We start from the raw sequence: 19906 nt of genomic DNA, 5'->3' as shown, positions 1-19906 counted from the left end.
TTTGGGCATTTATGTTACTTCTTTCCTACCTGCAAGCAACTGAATGACAACGTAAAGCTCAAATATTGATGGATGCCATGTGATCGAATAGGCCCGGTTATTCTCAAAGCTGATCAGTACACTATGGTACAGACTCACTTTTCCATACCATTAATTTTTCTGTGTCTCACCCAATCACTGTGGTATGCAGGCACTAGTAACTGTGGTTCATAATACAATAATTCTGCCTTTCCCTTCTGGGTGAGGCCCTCCAGCACTCGTGTTTTACCCGGATGGCACAGAGGTTCAGTAGCTTGTCCCAGGTTACAGAGCTAGTCTGTGGTACAGCCAGGAACAAAACCCAGACGCTTTGACTTTCAGTCAAGCACCAGGATGTGCCTCCCATTCAGCATCCCACTCCAATCACATTTTTCCTCTCTGACTCACTCCTTTTCAAATTCTACAGGGAATGCCATGCTCCTGTGCTTCCAAAGCCTCCTGATGACTCCCTATTTATTACAGCTAGAAAGGTTTCCAGCATCCTATACAATGAATCATCAGTAAGGCCAAGATTTTGTCATGGATATTTTTACTGAAGTCACGGATAAGTCACAAGCAATAAAAAAAAATTCATGGAAGCCCTTGACTTGTCGGTAACTTTTACTAAAAATATCCCTGACAAAATGGGGAGCTGTGGAGTCCCCACACCTCCAACAGCGACTGGGCAGCTGCAGGGGCCCCATCTCAGAGATCTTTGGGCTCCCACCACCTGTGGGGGCTTGGAGCTCCAGGGTTCCCACCGCCTGGGGCAGCCAGGAGTTATGGGGAGTCCCTGCTGCCCACAAGCTTGGCGGCTTGGAGCTCCGGTGGGCCCCTGCCACCTGTACCCAACAGCTCCCGGGCCACCGTGGGCAGTGGGGGACCCTACAGCTTCCAGCCGCTGTGGGCTGAAGTCATGGAAGTCTCTGGAAGTCACAGATTCCTTGACCTCTGTGACAAAATTGTAGCCTTAATCATCAGTAGCGACAGATAGTAATTGTATACGCTAGAGATGCTGCAGTGGGTGAGTTTACTCCCAACCGTCTCACAAAAGGTGAAATTCACATCAATGCAGACACAAGGCACAAGATTCTGGGCACCACATAGGTCCTTCTTTTTTAAGTCTATAATGTAGAATTTCTGTGATGTCTGTGGCCTTGGGCGGCATCCCTGCAATAAGAGACCAGCTGGAATCTTGCTGATTGAGCACTCACAGAATACCAAAAGAACAAATTAAAGACTAAAATTACCTTCCAATCCTGGTGGCCCTGGAATACCTGGGGTTCCTGGATCCCCAGCTGTGCCGTCTGGCCCCGGTAAACCAGGACGGCCCACCTGACCCGATCTGCCTGACAGACCTTTTGGACCTATAATTAAATGTAATGATTATTATTTAATTTGCTTCTCTCATCAAAGCCTTCACTACTAGCATCAACAGGGGGATGTGTCATGATTAGCAATACTGAGGGCTTAAATTTAACAATTCTTGTTACAAATGAATAGCTTGGCACCGTGATTCAATATGACCTACGACATGATGCGTATAACATGTTCAAGCATTACAAATGAACAGAAGAGACAGTGTTCAGATCTGGGTCAGGGTTAGGCTCCAGTGGATTTGAGTTTGAAGCCAAAGCAGCACTTGGATTCAGGTTTGGATATGATGCCACTAAAATTTTATGATTATTTTCATCTGATCTCTCAAGATTTCTGCCATTGTAAACAGAGAAAAGATTACCTGGTCTCAGAAGACCACCACCATTTTTGGGCTAACCCTTACAGAAGCAGCTATCCTTGATTGATTTCAGCCACATCCAAATCAGAAAATTGGCATCCTCCAATTTTGGATCTCATACTCTCCAAAGTTACATAATGGCAAGTTTAGATCCATGGATTTGAATCTAAATTCCCCTCTCCCACCTGCTCTAAAATTCAATTGAATTAGCACTCGAGGTCTCTGTTTAATATTGTAATTTTGTGCTTTAGACCAGCGTGCAGGGAAAAGAGCAGACACCTACTAGGATTCTGTCTCTCCAAGAGCTTGCACCTTGAGAAATTTTGTTAATATTTAAAATTAAGTTATAATCATTTCCCCAAATGACAAGGAACATTCAGCATTGCAGTGGTGGCTATGTAGGACCTGATCCTGCACCCACTGAAGTCAACGGCAGAACTACAACAGTGTAAAATTAGGTTCCTGAAACAATGTGTTACAGTATTTTATGTTGACACAATCCCAATAATTCTCCAAAATGAATCATTCTCAGACTGATTAGATCTGCTGCCAGATCTGCGTTGCCATCATGCCAACTGCATCATGCCCGCTGCTTTCAGTTCCATGAACCTAACGCAAAAGAGACTACAAAATCCCGTGAACATAATGTACAAGAAAATATTTCTAGCTGGTTCTAATAAAAAAAAGATCGATCTGCTGTGGTCATTTCCATTACAAAGCTTCTAAAGAAAAGCATATGAACTTTGACAGCACAATTTACAAAGCCGCTTCCTGTGACTGCAAGAAATCCAGCATTTCAGTTTCACTTATTTGATGCGCTGCTCTTTACCTTGCTGCCCATCTGGTCCCTGAAATCCACGATCTCCAGCATAGCCAGGGACCCCATCAATTCCTGGCAGACCAGGTAGCCCTGGAGGAACTATGACTTCTTCTGGTTTTGGTACTAGGCCTGAAGCACCTGGTAGGCCCGGGAAACCTGTACATATTGCAAATGGCACCCTAAGCACCCCACATAAAGTGCACAGATAGGATGATCTACTAGCACAAGGATGTAGTTCAACAAATTGAGAATGCCCTGTATGTTAGCACTGGGTATATTCCCATGACTTCCCAAGCTCTTGTTAAAAGTCCCTAATTTCCCTAAGTCCTAGCCCCTTTTTTATTTTTTTGGCTACAAATACAGGTTGTTTGGGATCTGGGAAAGAAACAGTAATCCTCCCCCCTCCACCTCCTCCCCAGCAGGAAAGACACAGAGATTGATAGAAAGATCAACACAGAAACAGAGAGAGTTCCAATTTCTGCAAGCAGTTGTCTCCACAGAGAAAACACTAAAGAAGATACATTTTAAGTAACAAAGTTGCAAAGACTGGTTCCCAACGTTCCCAAAGTCTGGGCGTGTTTGGAGCTGGGTTGCTGATTTATGCCCATCCCCATTTAAAAATCACCAAAAGCTCCGGCTTTATACTTGGGTGGAAAAAAGGAACAAACCCCAAAAGAACAGAAACCTGCTCATTGTGCTCCCTGACCTTCCACCCCACAAGCTGTTTGCAAGCGCAGAACAGCTCTCCAAACCATCCTGTGCTCACCTCGACGGCCAGTTTCACCTTTCAGCCCAGGAATTCCAGGGTCCCCTGGAAGCCCATCTTTACCTGGCATCCCCATAAAGCCTGGCTCAGCCTTCACACCTGAGAAGATACAGAGCAAAGAGTAATGGATCTTGAAAACGAATCCCTGGTTTTGTACCTGCGTGAAATACTGGCAGATGCACTGGGAGCAGAGGTGTGGTTCTAAACTACACAGTTGCACCCTCGTGTCAGTTCTGATTCCCAGAACTGACTGGCATCTCCGTGGGGCTGCTTTGTGAGAGCCTCCACTGTAACATTATTAGCGGGGAACCTTACACTGACTCTGAAATCATTGCACACATCATTCCCTCTTGTGGAAAAAGCCATGGGAGGGGGTTTTGGGGAGGAGGTATCTTCCCCATGTGAAATTTCTCCTCACTGACACCCCCAAGGGGGCAGGGTTTGCCCTCACGAATAGGCCCTGGAACCCACCCACAAACCCAGGGAACCTGCCAGAGGCTTCGTGCCCTCACAGCAACTTTGATCTCCAGTGTCCTTCTTCACTTGGTTCCCAAGCTCCATAGCACCCGTAGAATCACGCTTCCTACGGGGGGGACCAGAGGAAGGGTGATGTGCTCCCCCACTGGCCCTGCCTGATTCCCCACAGACCACTCTGTCTCTGCCCCCTCATGGATCCTCAAGTCCATGGTGTGGCCGAGGCGAGGCCCAGAGGATGTGTGGATGGGTAGGAGAGAGCGATGGCAGCAGCTTTTCCTGGCCCACAGAAGAGGGGAGATCTGTATGTGGATCTGGGGATAGGCAATCCCAGCCAACAGCAGCAAACAGCAAGCACAGTGTTCCTGTCTGTGGGTAGCTGTTACCTAAAATAATGAAAAGAAGTGAAAAAATGCAAGGTGGGATTTTCAAGAGTGCTCAGGGCTGGCTGGCCTGTCGTCGCTCCATCCCTGTAGGTAAAAATGGAGTGCTTTGGAGAAACCTACCTTCAGCGTTCCCAGAACAGAAAACAAATCCCAGAGTGACACACACCTACATCAGAGCTGATTTCACAGCTAACATGCTCACAACATGTGACAGCTCTTTATACTCCCAGGGGACAGCTTCAAAACACTGTACAAAAATACCTTTGAGTCCTGAAGCTCCTGGAATTCCAGTTGGACCAGAGAGTCCCATGTCACCCTTTATGCCTGGCAAACCAGGAACTCCAGGTAAACCTGGAAGGCCAGTATCACCTTGATTGGAGGCTGGGCCGGAGAGCCCTCGAGGACCTGGAGGGCCTGGGGGGCCTAGGAACAAAATGGGTGAGAAAAATCAGTTTCTGTAACAGACAGAATGCTGCTGTTATCCTCAGCTGGTCACCCTATGGAATACTCATTCATTCACTCTTTGGCTGCATGGGAGCAAGGTTTCCAGGGTGAGGGATCATCAAAAATATCATTTCCCCTTCATAACAGTCAGCTGAGCAGGCCAGGAGGAGGATTTACTACAAACTATTGTGTTGTAGGTCAAATCTTTATTTATTTTGGTTCCCAAACTGCAAGTGAAGGGAGTTCACATCCCTTCCCCCTGCGAGCGCTGGTGAGTCATGCTGCACTGTGATTGATCAGAGCATTTACAATGATGCTCTTTGCAGCAGGGACTGTCTGTTCTGTGGTTGTACAATGCCTAGCACAGTGAGGGCCTGGTCCATGAGTGGGGTTCCCAGGCACTACCACAGTACAAATAAAAAAGGAACAACAACAGGAATGAGGATGATAACGACGGCATGATGAAATCTGAATACAATAATTAAATCATACTCGTGATTAATGAGAAATTGTTATATTGCATTTATATTGCCACTTTTCACCCAAGGAGCTCAAAGCATTTACAAAGTTGGATAAGCACAGTATTATTATCCTCATTTTACATCAGGGGAAACTGAGGCATAGAGCAATAAAACCATTTACTCCAGGTCAGTGGCAGAGCAAAGAACAGAGAACCCAGACCTCTTGATTCCCAATCCCTCCTCTAAAACACCAGATTAGATTGACTGACTGCTCATAAAATCCAATTTCCCCTTCTCAGCTGTTCACAGGAAATGTATATATGAATGGCAGTCAATCTTGCTATTTCCACAGTTACAGCTACACTAGGGAGGCTCTCATCTCCATACCTGGATTCCCATCCACTCCAGGACGGCCAGGATCACCACGTCTCCCAGGTATATTTGAAGGAAGAGAGATGCCAGGAGGCCCTGGTAAACCAGGCAGACCCAAGGTACCTGGAGGACCTAGAATTACAGATGAATATTGAAAAAAACCAGGCAATGCCTGCATCCCTATTGTGATCATCAGGGATGATCCACGTGGACAGTGTAACATCAATATGGATACAGGATGTTATCCCAAACAATACCCCCTCCACCTACAGGGAAGAAACAAACCCCCTTTCTCATTAGCACCACGAGAGAGCTATAAAAAGCTAGTACAAATTATGCACTCAATCATTTGTCATACATTAGACCATGCCATACCTTTACTTTGTGTTTACAAATCAACAAATCAATGGCCCCTTCACATCTTTATGACTGTGAATTTCCATTATTAAACTACACTGATCCTAAATATACTACTCCCTGCTGTCCCAAGTCTAGATACATTCGATTAGTCAATACAATTCATCTGCTTCCACAGTCGCTATTATTTACCCATGTCTCCTGATGATCCTTTCTGCCCAGGGAGTCCTGGGGATCCTAGGGCAATGCCTGGGGAACCTTCTTCACCCTTAGGACCTGGAAGCCCTGCAGGGCCATTCAGTCCAGCTTCACTCAGACCTAATCAAACATGTTTAAAGGGGACAGAGGAGCCTTTTAAAACTGCTTGATGTAAGTTCGTTTGCATGTTCAGTCAATATACAGCGTTAGCCATTCACCCCTCTGCTGCCTGGAGTTCGGAGAAATCACGGGGCCGAATCTGGTCCCAACTCCAGTCCCTTATATGCTGCTCTGGTGGTGCACAGTGGATGTAAATAAGACCCAAGTGGCTGGGGAAGAATTCTCCCAGCCTAAGAACAGCATAGCCCTATGCTACTCCTTTCATGAGCCCCGGTGTAAGGATGTGCTCATAGTGCTTGGTGCAACAAGGATTCTGGGTTCTAGTGAAGCCCAAAGACAAGCTTGGGAAAGTCAATTTTGCCTCCCATCCCCCTGGATTGTGTCTTCTGTGCCGTTCCTCTCAGGAGACACAATACAGAGTTGAACCCACTGTCCAAAGGATTTCAGACTCCAAGATGGAGGGATCAATCAACATCCACTGCTCAAGAAGATTTGGAGTGAAGCATGAGGTGCTGCAGGATACAGGCAGGGCTCTGGGAGATGCTTCCCATGGTGTGCTTGGCAAGAGCCAATATTATATAGTCTTTCCATTCTCACAGACATGAGAATCAGAAAACAAATGCAAATCATTTGAGTGCTTCAGAAAATATGGCAATTGTCTTTATTTCCCAAAAATAAAGACTTTGAAAACAGGGAAACATGGAGAGCACTAGAGAGATGTTTACAAACTAGAAATTTTATGTTCAGTCTTAATACTGTTTATGTCCAGTAATGGCTGTGCTTCTTTCATTTATCCAGTTACAATTTAAAGTTAAGAAATCTGACATTTGTGATCATTTTTAAAATGTTCAGACTTGGAGGATGATTCTGACTAGATATGCTTCTCTCCCCAAATGTCTTTCCACACCTCTTTGAATTTGTCAAAACATTGTTGAGAAAAAAAAAAGAACTATTTTTCATATTACCATCAAAATATGAAAATCCAGCAGAACATTCCTAAATGCAGCCTAAAGACCTGGTGCTCTTACTCATGTGAGGAAGCCCACAGACTTCAGTGACACTACTCTCATGAACAAGGGCTACAAGCACAGGCCCAGTGTAATTGACATCTATGTGGCAGCTTGTCATCTTTAAGACAAAACCTAACCAAACATCCAAATGTCGTCCGGGTGAAATCAGAGTAACGAAAATGAGGGAGAGAACAGGCCTATACTTTCATCAAATTAACTTCCTAGCGTTTACAGGCTGGTTCAGGTGTTGAGGCAGGACTTACAACCCCAATGGCACCTGCAGAAAACATTCTGCTCTCGTTTTCATGTGTGAAACCCCATTGAATTCAGTGCTAATGCCTCATTATTGAAGCAGAATTTGGTCTCACACATTTAGTAAGAATACTGATGCAAGATGCACAATGTGGATTCCTTGTTATTTCTGTTAAATCCAGAACATGACTAAAATGGAGCCATTTTGTGACAAACTACGTCGTCACTCAAATCCCACCCCTTTAAATATACCACAGCGGCAATTTTTTTACCTGGTGTTCCAGGTGACCCTTTTGTGCCTGGCAAGCCATTCAGACCATTTAAACCAGGAAATCCAGGGAATCCTGAGGAGACATTATAGAAACTTGATTGGACAGTCAATAGCTTGTAGCATATAAGAAGCAGCTAATCTGAAGGAAATATACAAAACAAGGAGACTGTGCATGCGTTTAGTGCTTCTGGAGATCAACGCAAGTAAGATTTTCCTCTAGACACCTCCCATTAATGCAAGATGAAGAGCTTTTCCCATAGTCACTTACTTTTATAGTTTTACCTGCAACAAAACCCTACTAATGACCCAAACCTCAAAAATCAGATCAGAGCCTCTCCCTTTTCAGACATTCTTATGGTTTTGAACAACTGGAGCCAACATTAACACCACTAAGAAATGAGCTGCAGTTACTAATGCACACCAGCCCAAGCACAGTAGACTACAACTGTGCTGTCTGCTATATCCTGCGCACCCAATACACTAGTTTCTTGATTTGACTTTTTCCCCAGTTGGAAAGTTAAAGAAAGATGCACCTTTTGGCCCTGCTATCCCAGGGAGTCCGATGAATCCTACAGGTCCAGGCTGCCCTGGAGAACCCGGGAGACCTGCATTTCCTCGCAACCCAGCAATTCCAGGGAGTCCTGAAAAGAAGTGACAAAATGACAAGGAATGGACTTTCACGCATGTACCAGCACTGTTGAGAGTAAGCATTGGACAACTCTGTTTTACAATTTGCAGTCTTTCACCCTCTCATGGCAATGTAAAGTAGAAGTGGTGGATGAGCAAACTGCTACCTAGACAAAGCAACCCCAAAACGCACACTCTCTATTATCACATATCATCACAACAACAGCTGTAGAATATTTATCAAACAATTTATCTGATTAATTTCACTATTTTTTCCCATATTAATTATTCAACAAATGTGTTTTTCATCATCTGCCCAGATTATAGACTTGGGTAAATAATTCACAGATATATACATTGACTATATACATCGTTAATCATGACAATGGCTGGAGAACCAGCCACGGAGAGCCTGCTGTAAATTACCATCTGTAACTCATACTAGGGATCATTCGAACCCCAGAAACTGCACAGGATCCAGGAGGTGCAAAGCTGGCTAAAACTCAGCTCTCCTCCTCCCCTTTCCCTTTGGCTATATCTTCCGTGCTATGTTACACAGGCGTTACAATGCAGGATCTGCCTCTAGGTTTATCACTACAGAATGTGGTCCCACCTTTCAGACCAAGAACAGAGAAAAATACAGAGTGCCAGATGACAGTGTGTCTGTTACAAAAGGTCTTTTTTGTTTATTTCTCTATTAAGATGAGGCAGCCCTATCACAAGCAACATAAGAACAAAAACTAAAACAACAAAACTATATCTTTGGCCATCCACAAACCTCACTGGTTAGATGCTATGCTCGCTGCCATACCTGGTGGTCCTTCTTGGCCAAGGTCACCTGGGACACCTTTAGGCCCATCCAGGCCAGTGCTTCCTGGGTATCCTGGTTCACCCTTTGGCCCATCTTTTCCTCTCTCACCTTAAATGATAAGAGCGAAAATCATGTTAGACCATATAAAAGACCACAGACCATATCATCATGTATCTGTTATCTAAGGGTTGGGCATGAACTAACAATTCTGCTTTGCAATGTTATGGCCATTGGAGTAGACTATAAGATATTGCTGTTATAATCTCCCAATATCTTTTGTGAGGTCAAGGGATGAGCAGCAATATCCTCTGGATCAGGCTACTGGCCAGAAAGAACATTTGCAACCAATCACAAGTCACTGCCAAGTACTATGAATACAAAAAATAAAAATGGGAGAGAGAGACAGGAAGGTCCTTTCTACTATCAAGAAGTCACAGTAATTTCTGTGTCACTATGGCTCAGTGGGTAACTCTCTCTCCACTGGATCAGAAAGTTATAGAGACTCATTTTAACTGTTTGTGCTCAGAACTTCCGAAAATCAGGCTCTATAAATTCTAACTTCATAACAAGACTTTGCTATCACTGGTGTCCAATGCTAGGTAGGTGCTGCATTTCAGATGAGACATCTAATCACTATCAATTTCTGCCCATCCCTAGAAACTGTGCAGGTGGAAGTTAATGATCCCATGGCTTTTCTTTTTTTTAAAAAATAAAAAAGTGTCCCAGCATCATTCCCACTTTCAGTTGATCCAGTTAATAGTCTTAGGTTACACCAAATCTTAGTGGCATAACAGCTACTTTGTTTGCATTGAGGACTTTATCTCAACGCTCTGTACTGCACTTTGGTTGAGATCCTTTTAGAAGAGGTGCTATGATATATTTCAATAACTTGCCCAAACTCATATGGTAAGTCAGCAGGAAAGGTGACTTTCTGTCCACTTCTCTAACCATAAGGCTACACTGCTTCTTCTCTCTAATCTGGCGGAGAAGCTATACTAGAGAAAGGCCTGAAGAAAATGAGAAGTATATGCATTTCCTGATGCTGCTGCATCAAAGGCCACTGAACAGGGGTCTGGACAATGCTATCAGGGTGCCAGAGTCTGGGTGCTCTGGAACCTACAGAATATGAGAAGTTGGTGGAACCTGAGGGTTGGGATTGAGATTAGGATTTTGGCTGGTTTTGGAGCATTTAGTATTTTTCAGGCTCAGGCATGGGCCAGCTTCTAGTCCCCACATCTCTCATCTGCACGAGAAGACTCAATAAGTGTTTTCAGATAGTAAAATCACAGGCCTGTGTAGCAATGCCCCAGGATAAATCCTGAAGCTTTCATTCCAGAAATTCATAACCATCAAGGGTTACTTTACCTGGGAATCCACGGTCTCCTTGTTCTCCTTTATCTCCTAACCCACCAGAAATTCCAAGTGATTCCCCCGGATCACCTGGTAGAAGTCAAGAAAGGGAAATTTTGCTCTCCGGATTTGATTGTACTTGTAGACCATTCTGTAATTAACCCATTCACTCCTGAATTGTAGCTTTTACATGTTGCTTACTACCCTTTCTCTTGAAAATACACCTTTGCTACAGTTCAAATCCACGGACTCAACAAAGGCAAAACAAATTACTTGCCTGGGGTAAAATAAATCCTTTTAACAATATTTGCATCAGCTTTAGATGCAGAGCTATGCAATGATCCAATAAGCCATATATTAGATCACTGGTAACACCTAGCTTTTCTCCTAGCTTCTAACTTCACAGCTTCTATTTATTTATACGATTGATACAGGATTATTTTCTAGATCTCTGGATGTCTCTGATATTGTGCTATGGACAGAAGGTTCAAAGGTGTGTTTGCTATTTAAGCATCAAATTCCCACTAAATTCCAATGGGAGTTGGGATCCTAATTCCTTTGAAAATCCCAGCCTATCTGCATATTTAGGTAGGTAGTTAAAACAAAGAGCACCATCTACTGGCACACAAGAGTATGTGGCATTGTTCATTGCTTTATGGTCCACTGCAAAAAGTTTCCTGACTGCATCTCTTAACATGTACAACTCTGTTAAAACAACCAGAGCAGGGGACAGTTGAAAATCACCTCGCCTGTCTGCATTGTGATTCTCAGTGAACTAAATGCATTTAAATAACAACAGAGGGAGGAATACACAGAGCAGATTTCTAGCGGATTTACCTCAGAAGATTTCTGGTAACCACTGACTCGTCCAGTCATCCATCCAGTATTTTAAGGGACGTCCCTTATTTGCATGAGAGCTGCTCAGAATATTTACATCCAAGCAAATCAAAAACTGGCAACTTTTCTCCTAACAGTCTCTCACCCACTCTCTTTTGCTGGGTCACACTCTGGAAAAGGCCTGGGGACTGGAAATCAATTTCTTACCCTTTGGACCAGGGAAACCAACAGTCCCTGGGAACCCTGGTGCTCCTGAGATACCCTCTGAACCCTGGAAAAAAAAATATATGATTATCCTCATGCCTACTGCCTGCAGCCTGGGTTATGCTGATAGCAGTGAATTGCACCCCAATCTGTCTGGGGAAAAAAGAAAATTCTGTTTTTCATTTATCAGTGCCAGCTATTACCAGAGGAGAGCTGATTTTATCGATGAGGTGGTGTGGTAGGCAAAAGTACTGCCAGCCTCTGTTGTTCTGATACAGTATGTGGAATTTTTCTAAATGCACTCAGAATGGAAGATGCATATTTACACTTTCTCCTGGAAATCCAGGTAATCCTATGATTCCAGGCTGTCCTTTCTGTCCTGGCAAGCCGGGTGGTCCAGGCAGGCCTGGGAACCCTGCATCACCAGGAAGTCCTCTATCTGTGGCTGGCGATCCTCGTGGACCAGGAAGACCAGGTTGTCCACGGGGTCCAGGGAATCCTTTATCACCTAAATGCATACAGAAAAGAAAAATTTTTTGCCACTTCATCATAAAGACATTCAGCCCAGTCAAGAAGCTTATTCTTCAATGCTCCCTGCAAAGAAGAGGAGGCGATTTCATTATTTCTGCAATAAAGAAGCACAGCTTTGAAGAGCAACTCTTAATTCAAATTCAGAGTGGCTGTGTAGAAAATCTTTGTAGAATCTGAAAGTAACAATACTGCAGGCTGCTAAATGGACAGAACATCCTCTGCCCAGAGCAATCAGAATTATTGGGTGGTTAGTGGTGGCAACTTTCATTTGGAACGTATTCTAATGCTGATAAATACCTCTAGGTCCAGGGAATCCTCTCAGTCCAGCTGACCCAAGATCACCTTTGTCTCCCTTGAATGCCAATGCCAATTCTGGAGGCCTAAGAACTGGGAGTCCAGGGGGACCTCGATCACCCCTGTCACCTGAAGATGTAAGAGAATTAAGCTGTACGAGAGAAGGGTCTCTTAAAAGGGGAGTGTTTAAACTCAAGAGGCCTGGATTTCAGAGCTGCGGACCACCTGTGATGCCCACTGAAGCCATTTGAGCTGTACTCAGCACCTTTTAAAACCAGGCTACAGCTACTTTACACCCCGAATAGATAATAAACTGGCAATCAAAAAACGGAAGCAGCTCTCCTCCCTTGCTGCTCTTAGGCCTAGGGTGATCAGTGAAAAATCAGGACGATGGGTGGGCAGTAATAGGGTCCTATATAAGACAAAACCCCTAATATCAGGATGGTCCCAATAACATCGGGATAACTGGTCACCCTACTTGGGCCCCTTGCTGAAGCAACCCAGTAATTTAGTCACATTTGTTTTTCAGCGCTCACCTTTTAGACCAGTGGGTCCAGAATATCCAATATTTCCTTCCCTTCCAGCTGACCCGGAAATTCCTTTCAGCCCACTCACCCCAGGGATACCAGGCAGGCCTGGCATGCCAGGAAAGCCAATCAACCCGGGAGGACCCTTTTCACCTATTTGGAAAGAAGTTGTAAAACAAAGCGAGAAATTCAGTCTTTACAAGTATTTTTCATACAAATAGAAGTGGAAACTGGGAGCAGGGCAGGTACGGCCTATTGCACAAACCCAGGCAGTCAAAAATCTTAGAGCACAAACGTAGGAGGGATCTGCTAGACGTCTCCATTGCTGTAGTAAGCCTCTATTCACCACCACTTACTCACTAGCTTCTAGTTCACCATCAAGGGTCTATTCCTGTTTCCACTAGAGCACACAATACCAACTGACCCAACTGGAGCAGCGTGTGCTTTCAAATCACGACTGACTATCCTTGTAAAATAAAAGACAGTTACCTTTTTTGTAACTGGTGTTCTTCGAGATGTGTTGCTCATGTCTATTCCACGATAGGTGTCCGTGCTCGCCATGGGCACTGGTGCCGGAAGTTTTTCCCCTAGCAGTACCCATAGTGGGGAGTGCCCCCCTGGCCCCTGGAGTGTCGCCTTCCTGGTGCGGTATAAGGGGAGCTGCGCACTCCCCTCACCCTCAGTTCCTTCTTGCCAGACAACTCTGACAGAGGGGACGGAGGGTGGGATGTGGAATAGACATGAGCAACACATCTCAAAGAACACCAGTTACGGAAAAGGTAACTGTCTTTTCTTCTTCGAGTGATTGCTCATTGTGAATTCCACAATGGGTGATTCCAAGCTATATCTGTTGGAGGTGGGTAGGAGTTCACAAGTTCCCAGGACAGAGGACAGCCCTGCTGAACCTGCCGTCATCCCTGATTTGGGAGACGATCGCATAGTGCGAGGAGAACGTGTGAACTGAAGACCACATGGTGGCCCTACAGATGTCCTGAATGGGGACGTGGGCCACGAAGGCAGCCGACGAGGCCTGCACCCAAGTCGAATGTGCCCTCACAGTGAGTGGTGGGGAACCCCTGCCAGCTCATAACAGGTACGGATGCACGAGGTGATCCAATTGGAAAGCTGCTGAGTGGAAATCGGCTGGCCCCTCGCACGCTCAGCTGAGGCGACAAACAGTTGCGAGGACTTTCTGAACAGCTTGGTCCACTTGAGGTAGAAAGCCAGAGCCCGTTGCACATTGAGTGTGTGGAGATGGCGCTCCCCACTGGACGCTTGGGGCAGAGGACCGGTAGAAAAATGTCCTGACCCATGTGGTAAGCGGAGACCACCTTTGGGAGGAATACAGGGTGTGGACGGAGCTGGACCTTATCTTTATGAAAAACCATGTACGGCGGCTCAAAGGTCAGGGCCCTGAGCATCGAGACTCACCTGGCTGATGTGATTGCAACCAGGAAGGCCACCTTCTATGAGAGGTATGACCAGGAGCACATGACCAGTAGTTCAAAAGGGGGCCCCGTGAGACAAGTCAACCCCAGGTTCAGGTCCCATCATGGGAGAATATGGGAAAAGATGGTCCAATGGCCAGTCATAGCATGGGAAAATACTGTGTGTCCCTGCACTGGCGGATGGAAGGCCAATATGGCTGCCAGGTGCACCTTGACTGATGAAGGTGCCAGGCCCTAGGCTCTCAGGTGGAGGAGGTAATCAAGAATAAGCTGGATTGGGGCGGTCAGTGGAGAGACACCGTGGTCCGCCGACCATCTAGAAAAATGGGACCACTTCGCCAAATAAGAGTGGTGAGTGGAGGGCCGTCTACTTTCGAGGATGCGCTGAACCTGTTCTGAGCACATCCTCTCCTTTTCACCTAACCACTGAGCAGCCAGGCTGTAAGGTGAAGTGCTGCTAGGTTGGGATGGAGGAGGCGGCCCTGGTCCTGAGAGAGCGGGTGGAGTGGCAACAGCCACAGCAGAGCTACCGCCAGGCCCATGGGGGTCCTATACCAATGTTGCCTGGGCCATCAGGAGGACCCGGGCCTTGTCCATCTTTATATTCTCCAGGACCTTGCTGATTAGAGGGAACAGGGAGAAGGCGTAGAGAAGCCGGCCTGACCAGGACAGGATAAAGGCATCAGAGATAGCGCCCCTCCCCAGGCCCCCCTGGAGCAGAACCGGAGACATCGCCGGTTCTCCCGAGTCATGAATAGGTCCACCTTGGGAGTTCCACCAGCTCTTCCAAAGGTGGGGGCCACTTCCAGATGGTGGGACCACTCGTGTTGCGAGGAAAAGTCCCTGCTCAAGCGATCTGCTCTCTTGTTCCAGGAGCCCAGTAGGTGGAAGGCCTTCAGGTGGATGTCATGGGCTACACAGAAGTCCCACAGCCTGAGGGCTTCATGGCACAGGGTAGAGGATCGGGCCCCGCCTTGCCTGTTGATATAGAACATCGAGGCCGTGTTGTCTGAGAGGACCCTGACTACCTTGCCCTCCAGGTGCAAGCAGAAGGCCATACATGCCAGCCGCACTGCCCTGAGTTCTTGACGTTTATATGTAGGGTCAGGTCTTGGGCCGACCACAGGTCTTGGGTCTGAAAGTCCCCCACATGGGCCCCCCAACCGAGGTCCGATGCGTCGGACACCAGCGGCAATGATGGAGCCCTGTCCCTGAACGGGACCCCTTGGAGCATGTTGTGTGGGGCGGACCACCATTATAGGGAGGTGATCACAGAATCCGGCATGGTGAGGACCTTGTCCATCCTGTCCATGGCCTGGGAGAACTTGGAGGCCAACCAGAACTGGAGGGGCCTCATCCTGAGTCTGACGTGATGAACCACGTATGTGCACGCCGACATGTGACCCAAGAGCTGCAGGCAAACCCTGGCTGTTTTCACCAGGAACTTTGAAACCGAGTCAATGAGACCTTTCAGGGTCTCAAATCTGTCTGGCAGGAGAGAGGCTATGGCCGACGCTGCGTCCAGGAGCGCCCCGATAAACTCTGTGCGTTGGACCAGGACTTACGTGGATTTGGTGCTGTTTACTAACAGGAGCTTTGGTGGATTTGGTGGATTTAACGTGGATTTGGTGCTGTTTACCAAGGCGGTCCATGTGAACAGCAGGAGTGCCATGTGATCCCTCACTTGTGACCGGCAGGTGCCCTTGACCAGCCAATCATCCAGAGAGGGAAAAATCTGGACCCCCCCGCGCCGTCTGAGGTAGGCCGCTACCACCGTCATGCATTTTGTAAATATCCTGGGGGCAGTGGACAGACCAAACGGGAGGACAGTGAATTGGTAGTGATTCTGTCCCACCACGAAACGGAGGACGTGCCTGTGCCCCTCAAATATGTAGATGTGGAAGTACATGTCTTGCAGATCGAGGGCAGCATACCAGTCCCGGGGATCCAGGGAGGGTGATGGAAGCAGGGAAACAATGCGGAACTTGAGTTTTACCATGTTCTGGTTCAGACCTTGCAGGTCCAGGATGGGTCTGAGCCCCCCTTTGGCCTTCGGGATAAGGAAGTATCGGGAGTAGTACCCCTTGCCCATGAACGCCTCTGCTGCTCCTAGTCCTAGGAGGTGCCCCACCTCCTGCTCAAGCAGAGCCTCATGTGAGGGGTGCCGGAGTCGGGATCAGCGCCAACTCCATCAGGATGGGCTGGGGCCTAATGTCCCTTTTTCTTTTGGTCCGAGACTTAAACAACTTGCAAATCTTGCACCTTTCACTGATATGGGTTTCTCCCAAACAGCGCAAACAGTCAGCGTGAGGTCATTTCTCGGCATAGAACACCTACAAGAGCCGCACGACTTAAACCCCAGGGCGCAGGGCATGCCCTGGCCTGGGCTTGCTGACTGACTAATCTAACTAAACAGCTAACTAACTACAGGTACTAACACTGAATAAACGAACAGAACTGGGGATCGAGCTACAGCAAAGCTGGAACAGAGTAGTTCTGTCGCACCTTCACTGGTAGCAAGAAGGAACTGAGGGTGCCAGAAGTTTTTCCCTAGCAGTACCTGTAGAGGGGGAGTGCCCCCCCCACAACCCCTGGAGTGGTGCCTGCCTGGCACGGTATAAGGGGAGCTGTGCACTCCACCTCTACGGGTACTGCTGGGGAAAAACTTCCGGCACTGGTGAACATGGTGAGCATGCACACCTATTGTGGAATAGACATGAGCAATCACTCGAAGAAGAACCTATAGCAGTGTCGGCTCTAAATGGCTGTTTTAAGTTTTACTTCCCTGCCAGTTTGTGCTTCGTTTTCTCTTCCGTATGACGTTTCCCAAACTCTTCGTTCTCTCACCACCTATAATTTCCCCCACTCACAATCCCACACTGACTTATCTGATTCTCTACCTATCCCTATGGACTAAGGATCATCTTTTGGCCAGAACTGGGGCTCCCATATGGAATTAAAATGTCTGACTGCTCACCTAAGACACTGCTCCCTACTGAGTGAGTGCAAATCTCACCACATCCATCCCAATGTAGCTCTGTCTTCCCCACCAAGGGGTCACCTGTCTCCTCAGAGAGAATGACAGAGACAGTCAAGAACTTGCCACTCTCCCATTAGGCTGTGATCAGATTAAAAAAAAGTACTGGGTGAGTGGCACTTAAATAATTTTTATCTTTCAAGAAAAATGGTGATACCACATGCAACACATTAGTATTCCTGAAATCATTTCTCCATTATCTACTTCTGATATTTCTGTTGTATCAACTTACCTCAGTTACATGTTAAAAAAAATCACTTCAGAAGGGTTAACTTCTTCAATGTGAATATTAAATGCTATTATAGACGCCCTTTGCTAACAATGACACCAACTTGGATAGTGGTTTCTGTGTGGTGGACCCTAGGAACTGAACTGATATATCCTTTGGCAGGGTCCAATGCAACTTTTAATTAGTAACCCAATCTGCAGTCACATCAGCAATCTAGCAGTGAAATGAATGCATCTGAACACAGGTTCCCTGTAACTTTCCATCTCTTCCAACAAGTAACTTTCCATCTCTTCCAACATTCGTGTTACTTTAGCTGTGCATCTGAATCCAGCCCCGTATGACCATTTCCTAATTTATACACTTACCTTTTGCTCCAAAGAAACCTGGACGTCCATCTCTACCCAAAGGCCCAGGTGTCCCTGGGAATCCTCTGTCCCCAGGTGGTCCTGGAAAACCTTCTAGACCTGGGAAGCCTTTCATACCAGCAGGGCCTGATGGACCAGCATCACCAGTTGGTCCTTTGACTCCAGGAAGTCCTGAATCAATACAAGCAAACTCAATAGCTTTTGTCATATAAGCTTCTGGACAATTTGGTGAACTGTTCTGCATGTTCTTTAAATGTAGCATTGCTTTTAATATGAGAGCTGGACCTCAAAATGATGGCACATGCAGCCTTCTAGCAGGCAGAGTGTTTAGATAGTCAAAAACATTAGTCATCCAGCAAGAAGAGACCTGCCTACGTCACTTCAAAAGTAGCAACAGGGAGACTTTTTGAATTATTCTCCTCCCCCACTTTATCAGCCATTAAAGTGCAGAGCAGCAGCAGGTCTCACCTTTTAATTTCAAGGCAGAAAACCAGACATGGGATAAGGAGCATCAATAATACTAACTTCCAGTCCCTACCACATCATCTGGGTCAATCAAAGGGGTCAACTGAAGAGTGGCCTGTTCTTTCTGCTATTAAGGTGTTACTTCATAAAAGTTAGATCAGTTAGTAATTAAAGGAATGGGCTGCTGAATGTGTTACGATAAAAGCATCTCCAGGATTAACGTTGTTGAAACATTTGTGCACAATTTAGTCTCTACCGATGTCAGAATGTTTCTGGCTGTTTTTACTTCAGAAAAAAACAAACAAGGTAAAGGCTTAAACCATTGAAAAAGGGAATGCTCAGCTACAATGTTAAAAAGAAAAAAAATCAGGTAGCTTCTGAGAAATGGCACATAAAGCACAAATATCAGATGGGCGAGCTTTGTAGTACCCTGGATTTTAGCATTTAAAGGTATAACCTGTTTTTTTAAACATAAAATGCAATAGCTGCTTAATTAAAGAAGAGAAAGACAATGCGTGCTTGAAGTCCAAGAATATTAAAGACTTTTCCTCATGGGCTTTGTTCTTTGTGACCATCTGAGCATACTCGGTGCAATGGTTCTTTGTTCTCTGGTACGGTTAAAATAAGGGGTGCAACCTATAGTCAAGCAATTCTTGTAGCATTAAAAACTAGGTAGTTAGTTCATGACCTTTTATGCTACAGTGGATTTTCTCACCTTGACAGCCTATGTGAAGAACACATAACCAAACAGTATGACGTCAGAAATGGAGAGTTGATGGTAAACAGAATAGAAAAATGGTGAAGGAAAAATAGAAATATGTGAACAGAAAGCACAAGGGCACTAAAGAAATTAATGACTCAGAAAGAATACTGCAGCAAAACCTTAGTCCCTTAAAGTTTATCATCCACCAATTAGTGGGTTTAAAAAATTAATTAAAGGCAGGGGAGTCATCATACAAACTACCAAGAATATAAAACTATACAGAAGAAAAAGCTTCCTCCAACTTAAAAAACAATACTTTTTGGTGTCCACTTTATAATGCTAATCTCAGAGGCAACTCTGAGATTAGTATTTAAGAACACAAGAATGGGCATACAAGGGTCCATCTAGCCTAGTATCCTGTCTTCTGACAGTGGCCAGTTGTCAGATGCTTCAGGCCTATCCTCCCTGAACAGATCTAATTCTCTTTTAAAGCCAGTTATACTTTTGGCCTTCACATCCTCCCCTGGCAACGAGTTGCAGAGGTTGACTGTGTTGTGTGAAGAAGTACATCCTTTTGTTTTAAACCTGCTGCCTATTCATTTCTTTGGGTGACCCCTAGTTCTTGTGTTATGTGAAAGGGTAAGTAACAATTCCCTATTCACTTTCTCCACACCAGGCAGGCTTTCATAGACCTCTACCACACTCTGCCTTTGGTAGTCTCTTTTCTAAAATTAACAGTTCCAGTCTTTTTAATCTCTACTCATTTGGAAGCTGTTCCATGCCCCTAATCATTT

At 45.8% G+C, this 19906-nt stretch overlaps 1 protein-coding gene and 1 long non-coding RNA gene across 4 annotated transcripts in view; one reads left to right on the top strand and one right to left on the bottom strand.

The window, feature by feature from the left end:
- Positions 1 to 19906, bottom strand: part of COL4A6 (collagen type IV alpha 6 chain) — a 195168-nt gene that overhangs the window by 4589 nt on the left and 170673 nt on the right. For all 3 annotated transcript variants that reach the window (XM_043492142.1, XM_038417032.2, XM_043492141.1), the window contains 15 exons: positions 17945 to 18115; positions 12875 to 13018; positions 12342 to 12467; positions 11840 to 12021; positions 11517 to 11580; positions 10488 to 10562; positions 9123 to 9230; positions 8218 to 8325; positions 7686 to 7757; positions 6026 to 6151; positions 5492 to 5608; positions 4461 to 4622; positions 3340 to 3438; positions 2583 to 2729; positions 1269 to 1385 (listed from right to left, as the gene is read on the bottom strand). In XM_043492142.1, the coding sequence (XP_043348077.1) occupies positions 1269 to 1385; positions 2583 to 2729; positions 3340 to 3438; positions 4461 to 4622; positions 5492 to 5608; positions 6026 to 6151; positions 7686 to 7757; positions 8218 to 8325; positions 9123 to 9230; positions 10488 to 10562; positions 11517 to 11580; positions 11840 to 12021; positions 12342 to 12467; positions 12875 to 13018; positions 17945 to 18115 (1818 nt within the window). The remainder of the gene's footprint in view (positions 1 to 1268; positions 1386 to 2582; positions 2730 to 3339; positions 3439 to 4460; positions 4623 to 5491; positions 5609 to 6025; positions 6152 to 7685; positions 7758 to 8217; positions 8326 to 9122; positions 9231 to 10487; positions 10563 to 11516; positions 11581 to 11839; positions 12022 to 12341; positions 12468 to 12874; positions 13019 to 17944; positions 18116 to 19906) is intronic.
- On the top strand, positions 173 to 19726 carry LOC122455719. Its single transcript, XR_006274150.1, has 3 exons — positions 173 to 182; positions 16340 to 16344; positions 19567 to 19726. It is a non-coding gene; the product is annotated as an uncharacterized LOC122455719 (long non-coding RNA).

This window comes from Dermochelys coriacea, chromosome 9 (assembly GCF_009764565.3).
Source record: "Dermochelys coriacea isolate rDerCor1 chromosome 9, rDerCor1.pri.v4, whole genome shotgun sequence".
Lineage (NCBI taxonomy): Eukaryota > Metazoa > Chordata > Testudines > Dermochelyidae > Dermochelys > Dermochelys coriacea.
The sequence above is the reverse complement of the archived record's forward strand: the minus strand, read 5'-3'. Positions and strand labels throughout refer to the sequence as shown.